At 39.5% G+C, this 12,222-nt stretch overlaps 1 protein-coding gene across 1 annotated transcript in view; it reads right to left on the bottom strand.

Annotated features, from left to right (window-relative positions):
• Positions 1-12,222, bottom strand: part of LOC117532313 (ryanodine receptor 3-like) — a 323,993-nt gene that overhangs the window by 66,924 nt on the left and 244,847 nt on the right. Inside the window, 10 exon segments of the mRNA XM_034195633.1 lie at positions 2,523-2,583; positions 3,532-3,581; positions 3,740-3,861; positions 3,949-4,016; positions 4,105-4,220; positions 5,582-5,705; positions 6,512-6,587; positions 7,514-7,576; positions 11,537-11,683; positions 11,767-11,856. Of these exon segments, the coding sequence (XP_034051524.1) occupies positions 2,523-2,583; positions 3,532-3,581; positions 3,740-3,861; positions 3,949-4,016; positions 4,105-4,220; positions 5,582-5,705; positions 6,512-6,587; positions 7,514-7,576; positions 11,537-11,683; positions 11,767-11,856 (917 nt within the window).

Genomic DNA, 12,222 nt, shown 5'->3' with positions numbered 1-12,222 from the left:
TTTTTTTTTAAGATTTTTGCTAATTTATTAAAAATAAAAAATAAGAAATCACATATACGTAAGTATTCACACCATTTGCACAACAATTTGTTGGTGCACCTTTGGCAGCAATTACAGCCACAAATCTTCTTGAATATGATGAGCTTGGTGCACCTATCTTTGGTCAGTTTTGTCCATTCCTCTTTGCAGCACCGCTCAAGCTCCATCAGGTTGGATGGGGAGCGTCGGTGCAGCCATTTTCAGATCTGTCCAGAGATGTTCAATCAGATTTAGGTTTGGGCTCTGGCTGGGTCACTCAAGGACATTCACAGAGTTGTCCTGAAGCCACTCCTTGGATATCTTGGGTGTATCAGGTCATTGTCCTGCTGAAAGATGATACGTCACCCCAGTTTGAGGTCAAGAGCGCTCTGGAGCAGGTTTTCATCCAGGATGTCTCTGTACATTGCTGCATTTATCTTTCCCTCAATCCTGACTAGTCTCCCAGTTTTTGCTGCTGAAAAACATCCTCACAGCATGATGCTGCCACCGCCATGCTTCACTGTCGGGATGGTGGCTGGTTTCCTCCAAATATGACACCTGGTATTCATGCCAAAGAGTTCAATCTTTGTCTCATCAGACCAGAGAATTTTGTTTCTCGTGGTCTTAGAGTCCTTCAGGTGCCTTTTAGCGAACTCCAGGTGGGCTGTCATGTGCTTTTTACTAAGGAGTGGCTTCAGTTTGGCCACTCTACCATACAGGCCTGATTGGTGGATTGCTGCAGAGAGGGTTGTCCTTCTGGAAGGTTCTCTTCTCTCCACAGAGGAATACTGGAGCTCTGACAGAGTGGCCATTGGGTTCTTGGTCACCTCCCTGACTAAGGCCCTTCTCCCACGATCGCTCAGTTTAGACCAGCGGCCAGCTCTAGGAAGATTACTGGTGGATCTAAATTTGTTCCATTTACAGATGACAGGGGCCAATGTGGTCATTGGGACCTTCAAAGCAGCAGCAATGTTTCTCTACCCTGCCCCAGATTTATGCCTTGAGACAATCCTGTCTCTGAGTTGTACAGACAATTCCTTTGACTTCATGCATGGTTTGTGCTCTGACATGCACTGTCAACTGTGGGACCTTATATGTAGACAGATGTGTGTCTTTCCAAATCATGTTCAATCAGCTGAATTTATCCCAGCTGTAGAAATATCTCAAGGATGATCAGTGGAAACAAGATGTACCTGAACTCAATTTTGAACTTCATGGCAAAGGCTATGACTACTTACATACACGTGATTTCTTTGTTTGTTTGTTTTTTACATAAATTTGCAACAACCTAAAAAAAATAAATAAAATAAAAACTTTTTAGACAATGTCATTATGGGGTATTGTGTGTAGAATTTTGTGGAAATAAAATATTTTCATCCGTTTTGGAATAAGGCTGTAACATAAAAAAAATGTGGAAAAAATGAAGCACTGAATACTTTCTACTTTCCGGATGCGCTGTATTAACGCAAATGTGTTAAATGGAAAAACCCGCTATTTTGTGCAATTGAAAGAAGCAATCATAAGATAGAAATTGGCATAATTTTCCTGCAAGAGCTATGGTGTTTATGCACTTTTTTTTTACAACACAAACCTTTCATTAATCAGGCCTTAAATGTCTTAGTTGTAAGACACAATACACTGCTGTTTCAGCCTCATTATGTGTGAGCTCCATTAACAACAACACATTTCACTAAAGAACACTGTGAGCCTTGGGCCACATGTTGTGCATGAAATATCGATTTGGATATTTAAATGCCAGTGCATAATACATTCATAATACACTGTAGTCCACATCATGTTTAAAATAAATGTGTTTTCTCAAATATGATTATTTTGAAGGATGGGAATATAGATAAATATTAGTGGGCTTTCCACAAATACAATTTAAAAGACAATCCTTACTGAAAAGTAGATAATCTTCATATACAGTAATGAAACCTTCCTATTAACATTCTTGGCTCTCCTTTTTGGTTGAAGACTTCTGTTGCTTTTATGAATAAGGTCCAAGGTGCTTACAACAATTCACTGCATAGATGATCAGTTCCTTAAAGATCAAGCGCAAGTGCAATGTTTGCTAGTTTGTCAGTACCATCTTTTGGTGAACTGATGAGAAAGAGTGTGTATAGGTTGAAAACCAGATTGTTAAAGTGTAAAAATGCATTTGTGTAAAACGTTAATTTCAATTTGCCAGATCACTCCAGTCTATGGGAATTCTGGCATAAGATTTATATGTAATGTATTTTATTGATATTGATGTTTTTTAATGTTTGAAACACAAATATGGTGTTAGTCTTTTATTGTTGTTTACCATCTCTCATATATATATATATATATATATATATATATATATATATATATATATATATATATATATATATATTTACTTTATTTCATTTATTTTTTATTGTTATTTTATTACTTGTATGAACCTTGTGTTTGAATTAAACTGACTGATTTGATAAGTACTCATAGGTGTCAGGTGTTTGCAGTAGTATGGAACTTACCTGGTGTCCAGAGTGTGTGCAAGGATATGCAGACAGCTCACCATGGTTGTGGAGTCACTTCCTATAAAACACCATCAACACAAATATTCACAAGGATCCTATTTCATCTACCTTCAAACATAAGATAGTCTGATGACAAGGCTGACACTCTATCTTCTAGGTCACCACATCCCCCAATAAATAAATAAGTGTTTGCCAATTTTAATTGGTTAAAAATCTAACATTTCAAAAATTAATATGGCACAATGTGGCATAGATGGAGGTTTCTGTTATTTAAAAGTTAACTCATCAATTTCACTTTTTGAATCACCTAGAATAAAAACAGTCACCATTTCATGCACATTAGGGTGGTCTCCCATTGCTGACTGTTGACCCCAATTTCCTTCCAGATTTCAAAATCAAGCAAATTGCGCCTGATTTTTTTTAAAAACCAATAGGTAAAATCATATTACCTACTTTATATCTGCTTTCATATGTATGAGTGTAATCAATTTTTGCCGAATACACCAGAATACATACAATTCACATTACATGATCATTTTTGCACATGCTACTTTCCCATTTCCCCAATATTTTAATCTAAAATTACTCTAAAATGTCTGTTAACACCACAAAACTCTCGGAAAGAGTGCACCATGATTTCATGGGTTTCCTGTTGTGGAGGATGATTGGGAGGAGGTTTCTGCTTCGAAAAAAGTCAGACCTGATTACTGCATACTGTTTCTGAATTTCAATTTTCATTTACTTCTACACAGCTCCCCATTGTGCACCATTTAAATCTGATTATTCATGTTTTGTGGATCATGATTTCTCCCGATGTCACAAAATTTTGAACATGTTTAAAACTTTCCAATTGCTCACAATTTTCTACAACCCTACGCACTTATTACAGATTACACACCCTGACTGGGTATCTGATTTTTCTTGGCCCCAGAAACAGACAATCAGGTGTCAAACCTGGCAACGGGAGACCTCCTTTACACACACATAACTGCAGTAATAATCTTACCAAAGAGGGAAATCCTATGTCTGACAAGAGCTGCCAGTTTACAAAACAGGCTGGAAGTGTGATGGACAAAAACATGAAACAAATCAAACAGTTAGGATGGAAAAAAATAAATAAAAGAGAGAGAAGATTCAAACTTTTAAAAAGAGAATGAGTATAGAATGAGAGATTTATAGTCATGCTGCAGGTAGTGTGTATGAAGGTTGTCAACCTGGTGACCATCTCCTTCTCCTTGTTGGAGGCGTAACCGCTGCTGCTCAGGTTCTTATTGGGTGAGGACAGGAAGTACAGGGAGTGGTTCTTGAAGTACTGGTCAATGAGGGGAAGAAGAACCTATTGGAGGGCGCAGATGATAACAAATCACTCCGATGGACATGACATATTTTTTCACACCTGTTAACACATGTATCATGTACTTACTTTTGCAAAAAACTTGATTTCTTGTTCGTGAGGGGATCTGTCTGTTTTCCCGCTGGCAGCCATGGCTTCTGGATTGGAAACACATAAAACAGATGTTCTAACTAACACAACTTTGACCTATTGTCTGTAATGATGTTATTTATTATATCATCGTACCGAGGTGGGCGATGAAGTCCTGGGCTGAGTCAACATACTTAAGCAGCTTCTTGAGGAACTTATAAGCAAATCTCTTCTCCATGGAAGAGGAATCCTGCTCCAAGTCCTTGAGACCTCTGCAGAAATATAGAAAACATAAATACATTAACATAGGATAAGACAGTTATACTTCTCATTCTTTCATTATAAAATCTTTAAATTATGCACATTATAAGATGTGGCATTGGGTTTGAATTAATACAGGAAACTAATCATATTTGAGAAGTATGTTTTTTTTTTTTTTTAATTTGAGGTTACTTTTAGTAGGTTATGGCTATAGTGATACTTCCTGTGACGTCATGAATCTGGTCACGTGGGCTTGTTGACTAGCGTGGTTGGCTTTGTTGTAGGTTAACTTAGAGAAATGCCTTGCTTATGTGGTACTTTTTAGGTTTTGAACGTATTCAGAGACAGCCAATTCGCTTCGTGAACTCAAAGACACCACACCTTCTCGCTTTCTTGGTATCAATTTGCACGCATTCTTGCAAACCACGTTAATGTGCATGTGTGTGACGTCAATGTTTGTAAAGAAAAAGTACCACTATTTCATCTAGTTCCTGAAATTTGCATGCTGCAACTTTAAGATAGTACATCCTCCCCTCAGGCATGCAGGGGGAGATGATGAGTTTTGGCTCTGTTGGCTGTCTGTGAAGACTCACGATTTTCATACCGTGTCCTGTCATTTTTAGTTTTTTAGCCACCAAAGATGATTCTGTGCATTAATATCTGTTGTGACACTTGTGGAATTAATTTTTTTTTTCAACTTTACACTGGACATCAAGTGGATTATTAGCTGCATGGTTGGAAAGAGTATGCCCTGCCTAGCAGCCAGACCACATTTTGACACTTACAAACATTGTCTTGCTTTACTAATAAACAAAAGTTGTCATTTCTTCAACTAAAATACCTTCCCGAATCCAATAATGCCAACTTTTTACACATACTCTACATGGATTGGACTGGCTCTGAGGAAGGCTGTCCATGTCCCTGGGGATCAATACAAGTGTTCTTTTGTGACAACCACACACCAAAATCATACATCAATATTGGACACATCAGCATGATGTTGTCTGATTTAAAAAGGGGTCAACACACCACCATATGGATCACTTTTGAGGCAAGGCTGAAGCGCATGGTGCAGCATTGGCCTAATCCATAGCACACTGGTTCCCTACAAAACCACTACCCCTGAAAAATTAACCAGGAGAAAATTTTATAAATAAGAGCAATTAGAATCCATAAGCAGCTATATTTACTTCTTTCTCCCATGTACATTTTTCTTTGCGCTATATATTCTTTGTATTTTAGGTTTATTTGTGTGCAGTGCCTAATTAACTCAGCAAAAGCTGACTTGCTCTTCAGTTGGACTTCTAAATTAACTGCTAACACTGTTAGAAGTGAAATGACAAATTCAGGAAGTCTAGAAAAGAACTCCAACCGTGAGATGCTATAGCCATTGATTTGCAGGAAGCGGAAAAGGTCCTGGGCTTTCTCTCGATCACAGGCTTTCTCCTTAGCTGTTAGCGTGTCATAAGGCACTAACAGAGGGTGTGTTCCTCCACCTGAAAGCAGAGGCAACCAGTGTTCAGTAAAGCCACTCCACAAACGGTGTCTTTGGTTGTCCTTTAGCAATTTCAGATAAAATTTCTCTGTCTTGGCAAAAGGTTTCTTCTAAATGGTACATGTTTGATTTGGGACAGTCTTTGTAAATGATTTTCAACTGATCCCTCTGAGTATTTTGTAGTACTGTCAGAAATTTAGGCCAATAATCTTGCTGTCTAGGTGGTATTACATCACCATTGATTGGGTCATTGTGTGGTAAATATTAATAACAATTATAATTTAGCATAACTGCACTGAGGATTAGGGATAGACCGATAATTGGCGGGGCCAATAATCTGCATCAGTCAATAATCCCTCTGGGTACTGTGTAGGGATACACCAATATTGGTTGGGGGCCGATAATCGTCATTGTCTGATATCCCTCTGAATGCTCTGTAGGGATAGACTGAAAATTGGCTGGACTGATAATCGGCATGGCGATACACAGCCAATATTGGCCGAGCCGATTATCGGTCTATCTCTACTGAGGATAGACATGTGGAGCAGGTCCCACCTCAGCCAACTAATCACTTAATATATCAAAAGTTATTTATTGTCACACATGGAGCAAAGTTGATAATTACGATTTTACAAATTTTGTATCACAGTGTAACTCACAATAATATTGCACGAATATCCATATTGCAGAGTTTGTTGGTTAAAAAAAACACATTAAACCTGTGTATGATATCTTCCTATAAACACCGTCCAACACAAAGCTGGTTTAATACAGGTGCATGTGTGATGTGTTATGGCATCAAATCACCTCTGCTTCCAAGGTCACACTTCTTCTTTTTGGCCCAGATGTTATGGTAATTTTCAGCAACCACCTCCACCATGCCCTTGGATGAAGGAAGAAGGAGTAAGTCCTATGTAGACCCCGAGGGGGTGCTTATTCCCGGTGTAACAGTATATCTTTCCACCCTGGAAATCTCCCCCCATCCCTGAAAGGCAACATTCCTACAGGGCAGCAAAGATTAAAGTTTCCCTAAACCTTGATAAGGCCCAGTCAGGATAGAGCAACCTTTAAACTCTATATTTCATTAATGTTTTATGGTTCCAGATGAAGCACACTGTGGTTGACGGTAAACTATAGTGGTATTCTTGCTGTATGTATCTATAGCTTTCTACAATAGTAATATTTCCTATTCTGAAGTGCCTTTAAATCCCCCTTACAAATATATGGACCTGACTGACAACCTGAAATATGATAGAACATCTGTCCATGATGTGGTGGGAGGTAAGAGAGAATTGACACAAAAAAAGGGGTCAGACATGTCAAAATGAAGGATGAAAATGTGGTTTTACGCTATTCCAGCTATGTATTAATCTGGGTAGGATGAAATGGGTGATAATAGTACAGCAGACTTGCTTTGCAGGGATGGTTAGGGGGTAAGATAGATATCCAGGTCAGGATATCTTACCCACTACCCAATCATAAATGGGGAGGTCAAATAATACATGAGCAGGGAAGAAATTACAGATGTGAACTGAGAGAATTTAGATGAACAAGGGGTCAGACATGTCAGAATAGATGATGAAATGTGTGATAATACTGCAACAGACTTGCTATGTCAAACCCAGATCTAAATATTGGCAGCCCATCTCCAATCCCATTGCACTACTTGCTCTGCATCTTGGATGGAAGTCATACAGAAAATCATCAATACCTGACACCCATATTACATATGTATTGTCACTATTGATATTCAAATTGTAATCACGCTGTGAAGTAGTTTATATGAAACAAAGTGCCACACTCACTGACCTGCATTTCTCTGGATAGAACCACATTGCTCATGTCTGTTGGGCTTGGATTGAATCCATTTGACTGGCAATGTTCAAGACAAAAGATGAAGCAGATATTAGGACCCCGTCAGAGGCAGGCTTACAAAGAGACTGTGTGATATCAGATATAAATAAACACTAAGAATTATTCTGTCTCTTTAGACAGTCAGTCATGCAAGACAGAGATTAGCGACGCTATCATCTTTGTGGCACTGTGACACTTGAGTTGCCAGTCACAACTCTGGTTCTACCTCTCTATTGTTCATCCTCCCTTCGAGTAATCTATGCAGCTTTGTCTTTTGTTAGATTTGTCTCTCAATCACAATCATATGTTGAGAGAATGAGGTTGAGACAACTGGAAAAAATGTTCAGTGTCATGCAACACATTCTCAAACCCAACTCCTCACATTGTAATGGAAAACCATTGTCGTGATTGACAGTCAATATGTGATGTGATGAGTTGGTTCCTCACATCAAGTCATTCAGGATCATGTGGGGAAATGGTAACACTAATCCTAAACATAACTAGAACCCAAACAGATAAATGTTCCTTGTTGTGTTGATGGATGACACAGGAGTCACGTCGATAGCTTGGTATGTTATCAGACAGAAATAAGGCTACTGTATGTTAAAGTGCTACCCCCATGCAAAGTAGAGAAGCTTGAATCTTCGACTGGACTGGGTTGCTTGACGCGAGGATGTTTCGCTTCAAATCGCAGAAGCTTCCTCAGCTAAAGTTCTTGCTCTGGTGGTCTGATTCTGTCTTGACTCTTGTAGAGAAGAATAATCAAGAAGTCACAAAAGCTGGATTATTAAACCTAATCAGACCCCTCCTACCGAGAGGCAGACTGCTATAGGCTAGTGACTAAACAATAGCTCTAATTAGCACCTATTGTGCTCTAGTTAGCACCCTCCTAATGACAGGGCAGCTGTCCCTTCTAATGATGGGACGGACCCTCTCCTGATGGCTCCCTTGACGACTCTGCTGATGACGTGAATGACTCATTACCATGAACAAAAGACTGAAACTGCTTTGACCTGAGTACCCCATTGTAAACAGGGGATAAAGCGTGTCTCAGACCCCCTCCCCGGTTAAGGCTGGGTTTCAAATGTTTCACAAAGAATGCCTCCTTGACCCCTCTCTCAAACCATTTATTCTCTCTGGCTAATATTTTAACTTCCTTGTCCTCAAACGTGTGGTTAGTGTCTTTAAGGTGGAGATGAACTGCAGACTGAGGTCCACTGGCACCCTGTCTGTGGTGCTGGTATAGCCTTTTGTGTAAAGGTTGTTTAGTCTCACCTATGTAGTGTTCGTTACAGTTTTCCTGACATCTGATAGAATACACTACATTGCTCTGTTTGTAACTAGGGATCCTGTCCTTAGGGTGAACTAATTTCTTTGAGGCATTCTTTGTGAAATGTTTGAAACCCAGCCTTAACCGGGGAGGGGGTCTGAGACACGCTTTATCCCCTGTTTACAATGGGGTACTCAGGTCAAAGCAGTTTCAGTCTTTTGTTCATGGTAATGAGTCATTCACATCATCAGCAGAGTCGTCAAGGGAGCCATCAGGAGATGGTCCATCCCATCATTAGGAGGGACAGCTGCCCTGTCATTAGGAGGGTGCTAACTAGAGCACAATAGGTGCTAATTAGAGCTATTGTTTAGTCACTAGCCTATAGCAGTCTGCCTCTCGGTAGGAGGGGTCTGATTAGGTTTAAAACTCCAGCTTTTGTGACTTCTTGATTATTCTTCTCTACAAGAGTCAAGACAGAAGTCAGACCACCAGAGCAAGAATTTTAGCTGAGGAAGCTTCTGCGATTTGAAGCGAAACATCCTCGCGTCAAGCAACCCAGTCCAGTCAAAGATTCAAGCTTCTCTACTATGGAAACCACCTGGACAACTGAGAGCCTACACAGAAACCCCCATGCAACACAAAATGAAGGAAAGGGGGCACTCAAGTCTAAGGGTGTGAGTGGCAAATTGAACAAAATATGAGGAAACTAGGGGGATCCAGGGGCATGCTCCCCTGGAAAAAACTTTCTAACTTATGGTTTTTTTTCCTTGCATTTTCTGCATTTTAGCATACAGTAAATGAATACATGATTTCAAGATAATAAACTGTTTAGTCAACCACATTTCACAACTTATGTGAAAAACACAAGGTGAAAAAGTAAGCCACAATACCTGACATTCAGGTAGCAAAAAGTCATATGTTGAGCAATCAAAACTGTCAGTTAAATGTTAGTCAACTGCACTATCACATCATGTGATAGTACTGGGGAGGTGAAAGTGGACTTTTGCTGGCAGGGAGTCTGAAAATTTTGGGTTTCTGATGTCCAGGGATGCATGTTTTGATTACAATTTTCTCACCCTGATCGCACCCAATTTAGTTGTACTGCTTAATATGTGTTGTATTTTGCATTTTCTTTGCAGATTTTCATGTTTTCTTTGCCTTTATCTGAAATTGATATCGCAACCTACATGTTTGTTTGATACTACAAACCACTTATCACTCATCTTCAACTGCTTATCTGGGATTGGGTTGGGGGGGCAACAGCTCCAGCAGGGGACCCCAGACTTCCCTTTCCTGGGCCACATTGACCACCTCTGACTGGGGGACTACCAACTACAAGAGCTGAAATCATTTTCATATTTTTGGCTTCCCTTTTAATAACTAACCTGATTTTTTTTTTTTTTTTTTAAAAAGCATTAGTGTTTGTTGTTAACATGTCACGATCTGCAGCTGCTGTGTTTTAGTTTAACCACAGCGAGGACACTCACTTTGACAGAGCAAACTTTGAAAAGAACAGAAAAGTTTAAAAAATATGTTTGTAAAACCTGCTCGCTGTATCTTCACCGTGCTGTGAGACACTCAAACACATCACCCCCTTCTCCCTGCTCCTCTTCAAGTAGAGTAGCAGAGGAACACACACAGAAGCCAAACAGCGACTGCATTTGCTTTGCGCTTGTTTTTCATTGAATATTAAGAAACATATTTTTTATATGAATAAATATTTTATGTGGAAATAGATGTTACATGGAATGTAACAATTAAAAACTTGGTTTTCCGCATTTCCTAGGAGATCTCACAACCCTACAAGTCATCACATATTGACACAAACGGGTACTGAGCAACTGTAAATATGTGATGAGTTGGGAGTGAAAGCAAATAGTGTCATGAAGTGGTGCTTCTATTTTACTGTATGGTTGTGAGACCCAAACTCTAACCAGTGACCAAAGATGAAGAATGGGTGTCTTTTATATAAGGTGTCTTCAGAGAATGCTTGGGTACTCTTGGGATGACTTTCTGTTAAATGGGTGGCCACTTAAGGAGGCCCACAAAAGTCATACCTCATGTATTGCGAGGGGCCATCATTTATGAGACTATGGCTGAATACTGAAGACCCAAGTGACTAAGACAATGTCTACACATCACTTAAATATGACATATACGCATAGATGACTACTTTCATAAGACAGGGATAGACTGATGGTCTGCCTGGGTCGCCACCAGTCAGGACCAAGGGTGGTTCCATAGCAGAAATTGCCAGGAGAAGCACAACCTCCTAGAACTGACCTGATATGAACTGCATTAATCACAGAGATTCTTTCAGAAGCAGCAAAATGGGATCAAGCACAGTATTTTGCTAAACTGAGAGCAAGCTAAAACAACAGAATGGATCACCTATATATATATATATATATATATATATATGATACTGTACTGAAAAATATAACTTGTGAGATATTAATTGCCTTTATATAAAATCCAGCACATTTGAACACAGATGTTAAAGAAGTTTACTGTAAAGGAAAAGTACAGGAGGTTAAGATGTCAAAATGTTGTCGCTTTATGAACAAGAGGAAGCCTGCAAACTTGCATGTATGAAAAGGGTCTTGCATGCAAACAACATGTTTCTTGAAATCTGAAAAAGAGCATTATCCTACAAAATGAGAAATCATAAGTACATGTGGTGCCCTTGGACGGCATATTCCTCGTACCTGTGAGGCCTGAGAGATCTTACGCATTTTCTCGCTCTCCCTCTGTTGAGACATGCTTTCTCCATCTTTCGTCCTGTCGATGCTCCAGCCCATAGCCAGCATACTCTTCAGTGATTCTCTAATCGGCCACCTGTAAATCTCCTTTTCCTGAAGCACAGAATGTCCAAAAATCTCAGTCTTCACAAGACCACTTCTTCACAAATCTGACATCCAGAATAGCCCTGCTGTACCTTCTCTGTGAGGCCTTTGTAGGTCCTGAGCTGAGGGTGAATTTTGGCCTTCTCATCCAAACAGTCTCCATATTTCCATCCCAGCAACACCTGTGGGATGTGCAGATTGAAATATACAGGGGCCAACTTTGAGAGCTTTTTAAGATTTTGACAGTGATGCACTGGGCAATGTGCTATCCAGACTTTCTTCCTCCTTATGGTCTCACTTTCCTCACACAAGGTAAATGCCTGTCACTCAATTTTCTCTCTTCGATAGACATGCTTTTTCCTCTCTGTCACCTTCTTCCTGCTGCTCTCTGCAGGTATTTCCCCCTCCAGAATGGCTTGATCCAGATTAGTGTTTACCATTCTTCATCAATATTTGATGCAACATAAATATAGAATTAATGATAATAGCTATAAAATTAAGTATTATTATTGTTGTGGTTGTAAAGCAAAGCAAAGTAATTTTGATCA

Source organism: Thalassophryne amazonica, chromosome 19, assembly GCF_902500255.1.
Source record: "Thalassophryne amazonica chromosome 19, fThaAma1.1, whole genome shotgun sequence".
Taxonomy (NCBI): Eukaryota; Metazoa; Chordata; class Actinopteri; order Batrachoidiformes; family Batrachoididae; genus Thalassophryne; species Thalassophryne amazonica.
Note: the sequence above shows the minus strand (reverse complement) of the source record. Positions and strands in the feature narration are given on the sequence as shown.